Below are 15,712 nucleotides of genomic sequence, written 5' to 3'. Positions count from 1 at the left end.
CATGGGCTCAGCTTCTCTCTTAAATCCTTTTCCCAGGGCTCCCTTTTGTAACAAATCTTTTGTTAATGCTCCCTTCAAAATCTTGGATTCAAATTCATTCATGATATAAACTCCTATACCAGTTGTTTCTCCCCAAATTGATGTAATGATCTAACTAGAACAGAAAGAAGAAACTCAAAAACAATTCATAATAAAATACTATTTTAAAATGTGCCTGCTCATACAGGTGTATGATTGGCAACTCAAGTTCTAGAGCATTCATGTAGATTATTGGTTCTCAAATGTCATTGAGCATTAGAATCACCTGGAGGACTTATTAAAACATGGATTGCTGGGCTTTATCCCCAGCAGTTCTGATTCAGTAGATCTGAGAGGCTTTGGGGGTGGTGCTGGGAATTGCATTTCTAAAGGTTCCCAGTTACTGGCTGATGCTGCTGGGCTGGAGACCCCATCTAGAAAACCACTGCCATAGGAACTGTTGTTTTTTCAGAAAATTGGGCCAAAACTGTGCAAAAAATACTTTGCTTACATATATGATGGACTTACAGCTTCTTGACTTAGACCGTTAATGAAAGATTTTGTGCCTGTGTGAATGCCCAGCAGAGAGCCCTGAGTAGTGCACAACTTTCTTACTATGTGGAGTGGCCTGCGTGTTGCTTCCCTGGCTCTCGCTCAGGCAGTGACACTAATGCCTCTTCATCATGGACAATCAAAGCAAGTCCTTCAGACTTTCCAAAACATCCTATACAGGCAGCGCTGCTTCTGTGCTATAGAGAACCACTGATCTACAGGATTTGTAGCTGACAAAAATTTTTCATTTGTGATTTCAGGGTGAAGCTGAAGGCTTTGTGCTTTTAAGCATACAAATGGCACCCCTTGAAAGTCGGTCTTTAAAGGAATTTTTTTCATGTGTGCCACAGCCCAAGAGGGATCAAAAAATGAAAAATATAAAGAATATGGGGTCTGTTTTAATAATTAATTTTTACACGCAAACATATGTGTGTATTTATACATTTGCACGAAAGCTTTATGTTCAGCCTGTGGATTTTTTTTTTTTTCCCCAAAAGTTAGGCATCACCTCTTAGAAATAATTCTTACTTTGAAGACATATTTATGGGGAAATAAGACATCATTTTAATTGCCACCGTTTGTACTTTAGGACCCGTAACCCCTCACAATGAACTGTGGGTGATCTACCTTTTTCTTCTTAGTGCCAGGTCTCCCCTCGAGTCCCGCTCTTGCTCCTTGCTTAGGCCCTCAGGGCACTGCTTGCCTCAGGACGGCGCTGATGAAGAGGGGAGGGGCTTGACCTGGCCTGTGTCCCTGTAATGGCAATGTGCTCACCTCATTCTTACCACATTTGACTCCTATCAGAGTAACATCTTCAACGAGAAGTTGGATTACGTTTGTAAGCTAAAAAACTAAAACAGCAACAAACCACAAAACCCATCACCTATCCTGTACCATGATTTTGTCTGATTGGATCAATGTATTTGTTTCCTCAAAGTCAGCAGAGTCTGGCATGTGTTTGGTTCTTCATAAATACTTGAATGAATGTGTCTACAGATAATAATCAGCATCAGCTTCTTGAGCTCTGGCGGAGTAGGAAGGAGACTGATGTTGATATTTTGAGTTTCTTATTTCACAGGTAGATATCACATTTGTTTGGTTTAAATATTGAAAACTCACTGATGCGCATTTTAACTGTTCCAGGGTGGATTCATGCTGTGCTCACATCTCAGGACTGTATGGCTTTTGGGGGGAACTTTCTGCACAACCTTAACATTGGCATGCAGCTCAGGTTTGTGTCATCAGTATTTAACGGATCTTTTGTCTTTTCTTAAATAAGATATTATTTCTAAAGTTCTAGAAAAACTAATTCAGCAATGTATTTTAGTTGCATTCTTATGGAGGTAGGCCCTGAGGAATTATGAAGGACCTTTAAACCAAATGTATTATAAAATTTTGTCAGGACGACTCCTTGATGCATTTCAACCCTAAAAACAGAAAGAGTCATTTATTCAGTTTGATACGAAATGTAACCCTGAATTTCAAAATTTTACAAAATGTGGGCTCTATCGTTTGCCTGTTTTTATAGTTAGGGGAATGAACCAAATCCAGCCGGACTCAGGTGTGACATGGTGCGGGGGTAAGTCATCCTAAGTCAGGACTGCTGTCGGAACACCTGCTTTAGTTTGCTGTGGGTAAAGGATTAACAGCTGTTTCCCCTTCTGTCTGAGACTGACTTTTGGGTAACTCTGCTCCTCTGGTGGTCTGAAGAGAGTAGAATGTTACCAAGCTACATGGCTTAAGGTAAAATGATTTCTGATTAATTAACTGCATCAGGATCGGGAGAACTAGAGATGCCCAGGCAGAAGCCATGTCGTTGGGCTTTCCTGAATGTGGTGACTCTTGTAACCTGGCGTGCCCAGGGGGAATGCTGGGAGCTCTGTGTCTGTGGAGATACTGTGAGAAATAGCGCCATGAAGCTCGAAGTGGGGGCACCTCCCACACGCATCAGATGTGAATCTTGTTTCTCTACCTGGAGTGTCCCTGGGGGAAAGATGACTGCTGGCTATGGGGACTGCTGCCAGGACTCCCACAGGCGCAGAACACTGGCAGGCTGTGGATCCTGTCTTCTCTCTGTGACCAACGCCGGGTGTAGCAGAGCCTAAAGAAAACTCCGAGTGGGTGTTGTGGTGCTAACATAGGGAGCTGTTTTCTACACATGCTGTTTTATTTGTTACGGTGGAACCCTTATAACGTTCCTTTTGCTAAAACTACGACGCAGATCCCAGGGTTCTGATCTTTGGGAAGACCCCAGTATAAATCTTCAGTATACTGTCCGATTTGTTAAGGTCCGAGCTGGTTCATTCTTGTTCAAGTGTGGTGGTGTTAGGTGATACACACTACTTGATTGGCCTTACGTATTGTGGCCTGCTTGTTTTATTATCCTTAAGTTGGTTGCCTCCGTTTAACTTGGAAATGCTAATATTAATAAGTTTCTTCAAATTTTCTTTAGGTGTTACGAGATGGAAAAAAGGCTAAAAACACCAGATCTTTTCAAATTCCCTTTCTTTGAAGCCATATGTTGGTTTGTAGCCAAAAATTTGCTGGAAACCTTGAAAGGTAATTCATAATCTGTACATTATGATGCATGATGTTTGTAAATTCATGAAAAGCCACTGGCTTTCATGAAAAAAGCCCTTTTTTTTTATTATTATGGTGTAGCTATTGCCCCTGTTTTGTTTTTTAAAATGCATGATTTCCCCCTGCCAAGAAACTTTCTAGCACATTAGTGTCTAGCCCATAGCCTTAAAAATCAGATCTATGAAGAGCTGCATCAGAGCAACACAGAAGTGCTGGAAAATGTTCATTTCCCCTTGGACTCTAGTACCCTGCACACAGTGTCAGGCATGTAAACGTGCTTCCCTCACAAAAGTACAGTTCAAGCTATGGGACTGTTATGTCCCATATGTCATGTGTGTTCCTAAACATTTGTTTTTAAAAATCGAGGGTATTTTTCATGTCCTGAGAGAACCAGGGAGTGCCTGAGCCATTACTGTTAGGACTGTGATGCTGGCTGGTCCGAGGCACCTGTTAGCGCAACCCAGCTGAAGGTCAGACTATGAGTCTGTTGAAGAAGATGGTTGGGGCAGGGGACATTCCTTTTTTTTTAATTTTTAATGTTTGAAAGATTTTATTTATTTGAGAAGGAGAGAGAACACAAGCAGGTAGGAGGGGTAGAAGGAGAGGGAGAAGCAAGCTCTCCGCTGAGCAGGGAGCCCAGTGTGGGACTCAATCCCAGGACCCTGAGATCATGACCTGAGCCAAGGGTAGACGCTTAACTGACTGAGCCACCCAGGCGCCCAGGACATTCTTTTATTTAAATTTAGCTACCTTTTTTCCTGCAGAATTTCAGATTTTGGTGTTTTATCTTTGGTTTAATAATCTTTGAGCAGTCAAGCTGGAGGCTGGATTGTCACATCTACTTCTGACCATTTTTTCCCTTGTGCCTGTGAGAATAGAGTTCATGGTGTTTTTGTGTTGTCTGACTTTTCTTGTCAGTTTGCAGATAGTGCTATTATTGTAATGAATTCTCAGAAGAACAGATAGAAACAGATTATAGTAAAGTCTGTTCTAAACATAGGGGTTTTTTCCCCCCATTTAAAAGTTACACAGGAAGAAAAGGTAAAATGAGAACAATCAGTAACTTACTTCCCAGGGTAACATGTACAGAATTAATGATAAAAGGCACTTATGATTTTTTCCTCAAACAGCAAAAACAGAAAACAACCTCACTCTCCTTGGGAAAAGCCGTAGGGCCCCATCCCATACCTTGGAGCAGTACAGATAGAGATCAGTGTCTTAAATGGTGCAGAGAGAGAGAGGGAGAGAGGGCAGAGGAAGGAGCCTGTGGATGAAGGGGATTGGCTGCTTCCTGCACAAGACCAGTCTCTCTCCAGAAATGCGCTCTTACCCTCAGCCCCTGACTCACTCAGTGTTTTCGGGTATTGGCAAGGCTGAGGCACCTGTGCTCAGTGAGCGTGTCTTGGTGTCTTGGTTGCAGGAATCTCCAGGGGACCACACATAGTGTTGCCGTGTGTAGTTTCCATTGGGGTACTGGGCAGTAAAGTTTTCAGTCTCCTCTACAAGTAGAAGCCTAGAAAAATAGGAACACTTACAAATACTTCCAAAAACATGTATAAATGTCCTTGTGTTTTGGAAATAAAACCCAGTTACTGAACCCTCCAGATAGGAGAATGGCAGTTAGTACTCATTTCAGGGCTGGGGCTCCTGGGTGGGCTCAGACTCAGCAGGGAGCCTGCTTCTCTGTCTCCTACTCCCCTGCTAGTGTTCCCTCTCTCGTTGTGTCCTCTTTGTCAAATAAATAAAATCTTTAAAGAAAAAAAAAAAAAAAAGGAAGTGCAGAGCCTTTTTCCATCTTTTCTTTCTCACTAACATATACCCACCCCTCAAGTGATGGTTTTTCCTAATGTCCAGGAGGGGTTCATCAATCACCTCTTTAGGACAAATTAAGAATTTATCTGAAAGGTGAAATCTGGCTGTTCCTCTTGCAGCCACAAATAGCAAAGTGCTTAATCTTAGAACAATGATTTAGCCTTTGTTCTAGGCTATTGAGAGTTTAGAAATATTGAGGTCTAATTGAAAACGTGACCCTATACATCAACAGCTAAAGAAGATTACTGTAAAAGGATATTGGAAGGCCAGGTTTTAACATATTTTTGTTCATCAGCTGGATCAATACAGGATAGGAGACCTGGCAATACTAGTGAGTCATTCCAGTCCCGCTAAGGCTGGGGAAAAATCACCGTTGTACCAACTGCCATCGTCCTAGGCATTCAGCCTGGAAGCAGGGATGGTGGTCTTACCATGCCACATTATGTTCTCTCATCCCTGATCTTTTAGCCTTCCATTGTGGCCCAGTATTTGCCAGCTCTCAGACTGTTGTAAGACTTCCATGATTGAGTAAATGGAAGGAGATAGTATGAAACTTAACTGCATTTAGGGTCAGTAATAACAAAACAGTGAACTAGTTTTGGACATATGTAAGTAAATCAGCCATTGGACAGAAGTGAAACCTTTTGTTTTTGCTTCGGCTTCCCTGAATGTTAGACCACATCTGATACATTTTGTGTGAGTTTCAGATAATTTTAAAGACCCAGAAAAGATGTATGTGTGTGTGGTGTGTTTACCTTTACATTTGTGAGCTATGTCCCGCCTTGTAGCTGACTGTATGGACCGCACACGGTATACGCACATACACGGTTCTAACAGTTTGAATATTAATTACAGGCTCACCTGGGTCGCCTGTACCACTGGCTCAGTCTTGCCAGTGCCTTAGAAACATCCATTTTTTCCCATTGCACCCTCCTCCTCCTTCCCTTCTGAAGAGTTTCGTGGTAATCCTTTTCTTCAGTTTTATCGCCTGTGTCACAGATGATGAAGGAGTTTAATCGTTTCCATTGTTAGAGTTCATGTGAGTAGGTCCATACTGACATTGTTCCACGACTTGTCTGTTGCTCAGACTGTCGGTGAGCTCCCTTTTACTTGGAGCCTTCAGTACAACTACATTTAATGTCGTTTCTTTTCTTTTTCTTTCTTGCTTTTTATTTCACTGTTTTCCCCTCTGGGCATTCGGCAGTTACACAGTTTGGCAGTTGGTGACTCGGCAGCTGACGCTAACCGTGTTACCTTGGGAGCCCTCTAACTCCTTTCCCCCACCCACTTCCATTCCCACAGAACTGAGAGAAGATGGTTTCCAGCCTCAAACTTACCTAGTACAGGGAGTGAAAGCACTGCATGCTGCTTTAAAGTTATGGATGAAGAAAGAAGTAAGTCGTTTTCTTTGGAGAAATAATTGTTAATTATTTCTGTGGCAAGATTGAAAACAAGCGTCCTTATGCTGCTTTGGCAGCACGTGAGTGGTAGCAGTCGAGGGAATGGAAATCATGCTTTTGGTACAGCCTCCATTTTATTGTATGGTATATACAAATGTGCTGGCTTATGTTCATATTATTAGAATAAAGTATTTCTTTAATCTGGAAAAGAAAGTAATTCAAATATATTTAGGATATTGACTGGGAAATGAACATGTAAATATAGGATAATAAATAACTTTAAGCTTGCATCTGCTCTTGTTATCCCCATTTTACTATGGAGAAGCTGAGGCTCAAATAATTCTGTGGAACTTGCCCAGAATCTTGTGGAGGACCTCAGACTAACGCTCAGTCTCTGTGACTGCAAAACCCATATGCCTTTCCATGCACTAGACTTTTCATAAAAATGAAGGAAAAGGAAGGTCAAAGTGCAAGCAGGAGCTTTCATTTTCACTAAATGTGAAGTTAGCATTTGAATCCTACTACCTCCAAGAGGTCATCCCAGGTCCCCATTTGGAATCCGTGTGTCCTTCCCTTCTGCTTATTTAGCACGTTTCTTATGCCAGTGGACTTAAAAGTATCTGTAAAGTAATATATTCCTGTCCCCTTCACTAGGTTTATGAGCTCTTGAAGACCAGGGAACTTTACATGCAACTCTTTAATAAGTGATAGATACGCAAACTGATGAGAATATATTTCCATACTAATTTGTTGAACATCCACTTGAAATAAAAATCCTGCTCTTAAGAGATACTGGAGACAGTTATTAATAGGTTACCTTCCCAGTAACTTTTTACTTCTTTCACTGTATTATCATTGCTAGTATGTAGCCATTAGAGCGGGGCACTGTGGAAGCAATCAGGAAAATAAATATCAAGTCTTTGAGTGTCAGAGAGGTCATCATGTAGATGAGGAGTAAAGGCATAAGTAGATTACAGAACTGTTTAACAAGATAATAACGAAATACATGTTGCAAAAACTGTAAAATTTGTTATCTGCTGAAGGCTTTAGATAAGTTGTTTTCAAACTTGTGTTTGTCAGAGTCTTTTAAAAAATAAACTCCCTGGATCTTCCCTGGGAGACACTGACTAGTTTGGTGGTAGGGTCTGAGCCTCTGTCTTTAACAAACTTTGTAGGTGATTTTGATGCACAGTAAATTCATCCGTGATAAATACTGTTAATTCATGACATTTGAAGTGCTCTTTTAAAAGCATGATATTTGCATTTAACTCTCTGTTCACCTTGTGGCCTGGTGAGAGGCATGCCGCTCAGCGTAGAGCTCAAGGACATGGGCTCTGGAGTCAGATGTTTGGATTCAAATCTCAGCTGTGCTGCCAGTAAACTAGCGAACCTCTGTGCTTTCAGTCCTGTGAAATTTACAAGTTCATAATTGTAAAATGAGACTAATAGTAGTATCTCTGTCACATTGTTGTTGAAAGGCTTATTGAGTTAATGCTCAGAAAGTGCTTAGTGCTTAGCAGTATAGAACAGTAGAGAATCTTGACTGGCACTTACTTGCCCGGCACATAAGTTAGCACTTACGTTGTTACTAGTTTGTTTTAACAGATTCTGCTAAAACCAAGGAGAAGATATAAAGCAAAAGTAAAAACTAGCGTATTGAATGCATCTAAAAAATTAAAATGTTCTTAGATACAGAGGTTAATATTTAGAACTAGACATAAGAAATAATGACAGTAGTTTGCATTTGGATAGGTATGGTAACTCACCGATTCCTCTGTCCTATGGATGGGATCTTCTTCCTAGTGAAAGAAAAAAAGTTTACAAAAATTTATTAAAAATTAGACCTGCCATAGGAAATAGGATCATTTTTTAGTGCCTGTGTTCCCACTTGTAAATCCTTATGTATTATGAATTAAATGTTGGGCTTAATTAGTTACCTTACTAATTATAATAGTAGTTAAGAGTCCCAATAGGCTTTGAGGGATAGAGTACAGTGTTACATCTCAGTATAATGCAGAATTCACTGGGAGACAGTCCATCTCTAATGCAAGCTGAGAGGATTTGGTAAGTTAATAAGAATCTCCTTAAAGAGTATTGTACCAACTACATAAACTCTGATACCTGGCTTACTAGTGTTTTTCTTTGTCTATAAAATCTAGAGAATTCAAAATTTGTTTAGTAAATAATTTTTATCTATTATAGTGTAAATAACTTTGGTTGTCTTATCTTTGTTAATCCAAATACAGCTTGTATCTGAACATGCTTTTGAGATCCCAGACAATGTCAGACCTGGACATCTTATTAAAGAACTTTCAAAAGTAATTCGAGCAATAGAGGTAAGAGTAGAAACGGTCATCTAAATGCCTGGTTACTGTCTGCTTTGAGAAGCAAATGGCTCTACCATTACATTACAAACATTCAAAAGCCCTTATACTCTTAGGTGAAATAGAATGAGCTGCATTTTTGGAAGGAATCTGAGATTTTCAGGCTTCCAAAGTCCTACAGAGAAATTTAGAGGACTGTATCCTAATGAGGTAATAAGAAAGCAGTTACCAGTCACTTCAGCTTCTTTAGCTTCCTCCAAGAATAAGAAATAGAGCATACACAAAATTTCAGATCCCATTCATTTCTGTTTGGCAGAGATGAATATGTGTTAAGTAAATAGAGGAAGAAAGAAATGTAAGGTGGGGTGAGTAGAGCCAGCTGGAACTGGTTTGGAAAGTGGGATTCTGTTAGTGGTGTGCGGCAAGGAGACCCCCTTGACTGAAGTATTAGAACAACTTGATTATGTACATGCCCCTTGATAAAAGCCCATAAAATCTGAGGTTAGGTGTTTTAATTTATTAATTAGGAACTATTCTGGGTATTAAAGGAGATTTCAATTAAAGGAATTCTTCAGGAAGGTGGTTCTGTTAGTATCTAGCTTGAACTGAAAGGAAATTAAGTGCAGGAATGGAGGCTAACTGGTAATTTAACAGCTTAGATTAGGGCTGTATTTGGGGAATGGAAAGAGGTATACATGTAAGAAATAATGAACTGCTGCATTTAGTATCCTTTGATAAAATATTTCATCTAATTTTCAGTGTGTTCAGACATGGCAGAAAAATATTTTCTTTTTTTTTTTAAAAAGATTTTATTTATTTATTTGTTAGAGAGAGAGGGAGAGAGAGAGCGCGAGCACAGGCAGACAGAGTGGCAGGCAGAGGCAGAGGGAGAAGCAGGCTCCCTGCCGAGCAAGGAGCCCGATGTGGGACTCGATTCCAGGATACTGGGATCATGACCTGAGCCGAAGGCAGCTGCTTAACCAACTGAGCCACCCAGGCGTCCCAATATTTTTTATTTTTAAGAGTGGTAGTTGGGGCGCCTGGGTGGCTCAGAGGTTGGAACCTCTGCCTTCGGCTCAGGTCATGATCCCGGTCCTGGGATCGAGCCCCGCATTGGGCTCTCTGCTCTGCGGGGAGCCTGCTTCCTCCCCCCTCTCTCTCTGCCTCCCTCTCTGCCTACTTGTGATTTCTCTCTCTCTGTCAAATAAATAAAATCTTTAATTTTTTTTATTTTTTTTTTATTTTTTTTTATTTTTTTATTTTTTTTAAAGATTTTATTTATTTATTTGAGAGAGAGAGAGTGTGAGAGAGAGCATGAGCGAGGAGAAGGTCAGAGAGCGAAGCAGACTCCCCATGGAGCTGGGAGCCCGATGTGGGACTCGATCCCGGGACTCCAGGATCACGCCCTGAGCTGAAGTCAGTCGTCCAACCAACTGCGCCACCCAGGCGTCCCTAAATAAAATCTTTAAAAAAAAAAAAAAAGAGTGGTAGTAATTGCATATAAATAGATTTTTAAATCAAAAGTCACATATGTAATCTTAAGTATATATATAGATGTATAAATAAATATAAATCTCATATGATAACCAAAACCAAGAATAAACTCAATAAGAAAGATGTGGGTCTGTATGAAAAAAACTATAAATCTTTACTAAGGGAAGTGAAATAATAGTTGAATAAATGTCATTTTAAAAATACCTCAATTCTAAATTAACTTTACAAATTTAAATTGTTGAGTTATACCTGCAAGAATAATTGGGCAAAAGTAGCCAACAAAGTGGGGTGTTGTTTTTGGTTTTGGTTTTTTTTTTCTTTTTAAGATTTTATTTATTTATTTGACAGAGAGAGATCACAAGTAGGCGGAGAGGCAGGCAGAGAGAGAGGGGGAAACAGGCTCGCTGCTGAGCAGAGAGCCACCCGAAGCGGGGCTCGATCCCAGGACCCTGAGACCATGACCTGAGCCGAAGGCAGAGGCTTAACCCACTGAGCCACCCAGGTGCCCCTCCAACAAAGTGTTTATTTTTTTTTTCTAAATGGGAGTGTTGAGAAGGCAGCAAAATGGCTGTAAAAAAATATGCAAAGAAACTAAAGAAGAAACAGAAATGCCAATCCGATAAAAATATGAAAAATGTATGTCTGGCCTAGTGTCAAGGCTGCTTGCCTCTCTTAGTTTGGTTCTCCTTTTACCATTGTGCCACTTTATTTTCTTTTTCTCCCACCTTTTCTCCTCATGCAGATAAATTTCTTTGCTTCACTTCTCCCAAGACCCCTTCATCAAACTATGTGAAAAAGTATTCAGTAGGTGAAAAAGTATTCAGCCACATTTTGCCAAATAATTTATGATTTCATATGATCATTTATCTAACGGGCAGAGATAAAATTCTATATTCTTGTCCTGCTGTTCAGGAAGTATAAAGTAGTTTGTGCTTTTTACATGGCATATCCCGAAATTGAGCATTTTCCCTTTAATAAAATAACAGCATCCTAATTAAACTTGGTAGATTAACCATACCTACTTACTGCTCTCACCTCTTGGTACTAAAATGATAGTAAAAGAATAAAAAAGATATTCCTTAGGGCACCTGGGTGGCTCAGTCAGTAAAGCATCTGCCTTTGGCTCAGACCATGGTCCCGGGGTCCTGGGATGGAGCCCCACATTAGGCTCCCTGCTCAGCGGGGAGTCTGCTTCTCTCTTTCTCTCTGCCTGCTACTCCCCCTGCTTGTGCTTGCTCTCTCTCTCTCTGTATCAAGTATGTTTTTGTTTTGTGTTATTTTAGAGATTTTATTTCTTTATTTGAGAGAGAGAGAGAATGAGAGAGAGGGAGCATGAGAGGGGAGAGGTCAGAGGGAGAAGCACATTTCCGCTGAGCAGGGAGCCCGATGCGGGACTTGACCCCCAGGATTCCAGGATCATGACCTGAGCCGAAGGGAGTTGCTTAACCAGCTGAGCCACTCAGGCGCCCTTCTCTCTGTATCAAATAAATAAAATCTTTAAAAGAAAAGAATAAAAATGATATTCCTGAAGACAGAAAATAATAGAGATGAACTCCGCACAGTTTTGGAGGCTGGAAAGCAAATATACAAGTGATCACTGATTTAGCACGCTAGAGAGAGCCAAAATCTATGTGGGTAGAGGGAGAAGCCCAGAGACAGGTCTTACTTGTACAGGAGAACCTACAAAAAGCCAGGAATTAGGGATGCTACGACCCTCTGAATATAAGAGTGGAGGTGGGATTGAGAACAGGTTTGATTATAGGTCTGTTTAAGGAACGAGTTGATCTCCAGATCCCTGTCTTAACACATGCTGAAAACTCTAGAGGTTTAGTTGTTTGAGAGGTTGAACTTGACACTGGATTTCAGGACACTGAACCCTGCTGAGGGACATAGGTACCATGCTGAAAACAAGAGGATTAAGTGGCAGTCTGCATAGTGAGTGATTCTTTTTCCACTTGACTCTCCGAACACTGGCACCCTGGCCTATACCTGTAAGGCCAAGAAGATCCAGTGATCGTGACCATTTGAAACCTTCTGATGGAGCAACCCAAGCGGCTTCCTACAGTGAAACCCACCAGTTGACAAAGCCCTACTCACACAGAGCTCCCAGTTAGCTTTTCTCTTTTTCCATGCAGTGAAATGCACAGATCATAAAAGTACAGTTTGAGTTTTGATGAAAAAACTCAGTAGACGCTTGTGTAACGAATACTGCCACTGAGACCTATAAATCATTTTTGTCACCCCAGAACATCTTTTCTCCCCCTTCTAGGCAGTCTGACTACCGTAAGCTGCCGCGGTTCAAACCTCTGTGGTTCTCATTGCAGATTAGTTCGCCTGTTTTTGAATTTCAAATAAAGGCAGTCATGCAGCATATCCTAGCTTTGTGTCTGGCTTCTTTCGACATCATGCTTTTGAGATTTGTCTGTGTTGTTGCATCTGCCAGTAGTTCTTTTTTTTGCTGCTGGTGGTATTCCATTGAATGACTATACCATAATTTGTTTTCCCTTCTCCTGTTGATGGATATTTGGGTCATACACAGATGTGGCCGCTATGAATAAAACTGTTACAAACAGGGCGCCTGGGTGGTTCTGTTGTTAAATATCTGCTTTTGGCTCAGGTCATGGTCCCAGGGTCCTGGGATGGAGCCCCGTGTCAGGCTCCTTGCTTGGCGGGAAGCCTGCTTCTGCCTCTCCCACTCTCCTTGCTTGTGTTCCTGCTCTCGCTGTTTCTCTCTCTGTCAAATAAATAAAATCATTAAAAAAAAAAAAAACCTGTTATAAACAACCTTGTATTTTTTTGGTAGCAAATACATGTTTTCATTTTGCGGGGATTAAGTACCTGGGAATAGAGTTATCAAGTTGTAAGTGAATTTCCACTTTATAAGAATCTGCCAAACAGTTTGCCAAAATGGTTGCACCACTGTCCCCATTAAGGTGTAGGAGTTGTCGTTGTTCTGTATTCTTGCTAGTGTTTGGTGTTTTCTTTCTCTTTAATCTTTGCTTTTCTAGAAAGTATGAAATGCTATTTCATACGCTGTTAATGTGCGTTTTCCTGAAGACGAAAGATGTTGAGCACCCTTCTTGTGCCTTGGCTATTTCTATCTTTTCCTATGAGGCACCTGTTTAAAGTTTTTGCCCATTTAAGAAATTATGTTGTTTTTATTGATTTGTAGGAGTTCATTACGTATCTTAGACACAAGTTCTTTGTCATTTGGCATGTATGCATTCATATATGATGAACATTGTAAATATTTACCCATAGCCTGTGGCTTATCTTTTCATTATCTTAGTGGTACCTTTTTCTGAGCAGAAAATTTTAATTTTGAGGAAGTCCAATTTAGAAATTTGTTTTCTTACTTATAATTAGTATTTTTTAGTGTCCTCTCTAAGAAATCTTTGCCCACCCCAAGGATTAAAGATACTTTTTTTTTTTTCCTTCCCGGAAGCCTTTACATTTGGGTAAATAGCTAATCTTGAATTTTTATGTGTAGCATAAAGTAAATTTAAGGCATTATTTTCCTCCGATATGTTTATCTAGTTCTCTTACCCCACCATTTCTTGAAATAGTTAGCTTTTTAATGCTTTATATTTTAAAATGCATAGAGAGCCAAGAAGAGTTTTGAAGACAGAGACCAAAAATAAAGAAGGGGGGGGGAAGGATTTGAAGGAAATAAATAAGTTCTTTAGCCCAAAACCCAAATATAATTGATATCCTTGAGAGAAAAGAATATATAAATATTGCCTCCATGAAAAAAGAACAGGCGGCTGTAACAAAGGAACATTCATAGAAGAAAGAAAAGGGGTTCTTGGAAATTAAAAATATAATAGAAACAAAATCTAGGGAAGCCTGGGTGGCTCAGTTGGTTAATCGACTGCCTTTGGCTCAAGTCATGATCCCGGGGTCCAGGGATCAAGCCCTGCATCGGGATCCCTGCTCCGCGGGGAGCCTGCTTCTCCCTGCCTCTGCCCCTCTCCTCCCAGCTTGTGCGCTCTCTCTCTGACAGATAAATAAATAAAATCTTAAAAAACAAAAAACCCCAAAAAACTCCTTTCTCTCTTTTTCATTTTTTAGTAAAATCATTGGAAGATAAAGTTGGGAAAATCTCTCATAAAGGTAAAAAAAAAAAAGACTAAAATAGGACAGAAAAATTTGAAGGTCATTTTACATAATCACCATCAAATATTAGGAAGAACAGAAAGAGAGAACATGGATTTTTTTTTTTTTTTTTTAATTTGACAGACTGAGATCACAAGTAGTCAGAGAGGCAGGCAGAAAGAAAGGGGAGCAGGCTCTCTGCTGGGCAGCTCAATCCCAGGACCCTGGGATCATGACCTGAGCCGAAGGCAGGGCCTTTAACCCACTGAGCCACCCAGGCACCCCAGAAAGAGAGAACATAGAAAACAAGGAGAAGATAATCAGGAATAATCAAAGAAAATGTTTTAGAATTCAAGGACACATCTTCCCTACAGAATGCCCAGTACAGTGTGTGAGAAAAGTCCTATTGGGGGGCACATAGTGGTTACATTTTAGAATACATGTAACAGAGTATACCCTGGGGTCAAGCCTCATGTAGGGGTTCCTGTTCAGTAGGGAGCCTACTTCTCCCTGTGGGCTCACTGTCTCTTGCTCTCTCTCTCTCAAATAAATGAAATCTTAAAGATGTCAAAGAGGCAAGATCTCAACAAAATTACCTCCCATGGACCCCTTTTCAGGAAGCTCTTAGAGGGCGTGCTGTTCTCAAAGAGAGGACATAGGCCAAAAGAGGAGCTCTGGAATTCTTCCAACAAATATGAAATACCCAGATGGGGAGAGAGCAGTGAAGAAAACAGGCCCTGCCCTCATGGAGCTGAGTAGGAAGAGGCTAGCCCTGAATACTTCAGTGTATCGGAAATTGACACATGCTGCAAAGAAAAATTTAGAAGGGGGATGAGATAGGGTGTGAGAGCCAGAGATGGCGGTGGGGGTTGCGGTTTTAAGTGGTGGAGTGTAGGCGGGGCAGGAGGGGTTTTCGATGACCTGTGCAGGCCAGGAGTACAGCCAGTCCGGGCTGGATCAGGAGGATGACTCCATATTTGTTCTTTGTCTGAAATTCAGATTTAGCTGTGCATTTGGTACTTTAGCTGGCATTCCTGTCCAGGAGGGATGTCTCAAAAGATACTTTTTTTTTTTTTTTTCCTTCCTGGAAGCCTTTACATTTGGGTAAATAGTTAACCTTGAATTTTGGTGTGTAGCTTAAGTTGGATGAACCTTTAAGATACTACATTAAGTGCAATAAGCCAGCCACAAAGGTATAACTATTGTGGATTCCACTTATATGAAGTTCCTAGAAGAGTCAAATTCATAGAGAGAGAAAGTAGAAGGTTACCAGGGGCTGGTGGTGAGGAGGAATGGGAGTTACTGTATAATGGGCACAGAGTTTAGGTTTGGAAGGATTAGAAAGTTCTGGAGATGGATCGTGGTGTGTGGTTGCATAGCAGTGTGAAATGTCCTCAGTGCCACTGACCTGTACACCTCACAATGTTAAATGGTAGG

General features: G+C 40.7%; 1 protein-coding gene across 1 annotated transcript in view; it reads left to right on the top strand.

The window, feature by feature from the left end:
* Positions 1 to 15,712, top strand: part of KDM7A (lysine demethylase 7A) — an 85,564-nt gene that overhangs the window by 53,063 nt on the left and 16,789 nt on the right. Inside the window, exons 8-11 of the mRNA XM_044246704.1 lie at positions 1,714 to 1,801; positions 3,023 to 3,129; positions 6,265 to 6,356; positions 8,609 to 8,698. Coding sequence (XP_044102639.1) covers positions 1,714 to 1,801; positions 3,023 to 3,129; positions 6,265 to 6,356; positions 8,609 to 8,698 — 377 coding nt within the window. The remainder of the gene's footprint in view (positions 1 to 1,713; positions 1,802 to 3,022; positions 3,130 to 6,264; positions 6,357 to 8,608; positions 8,699 to 15,712) is intronic.

The sequence above is a fragment of the Neovison vison genome, chromosome 4, assembly GCF_020171115.1.
Source record: "Neovison vison isolate M4711 chromosome 4, ASM_NN_V1, whole genome shotgun sequence".
Classification (NCBI taxonomy): Eukaryota; Metazoa; Chordata; class Mammalia; order Carnivora; family Mustelidae; genus Neogale; species Neogale vison.
The sequence above is the reverse complement of the archived record's forward strand: the minus strand, read 5'-3'. Positions and strand labels throughout refer to the sequence as shown.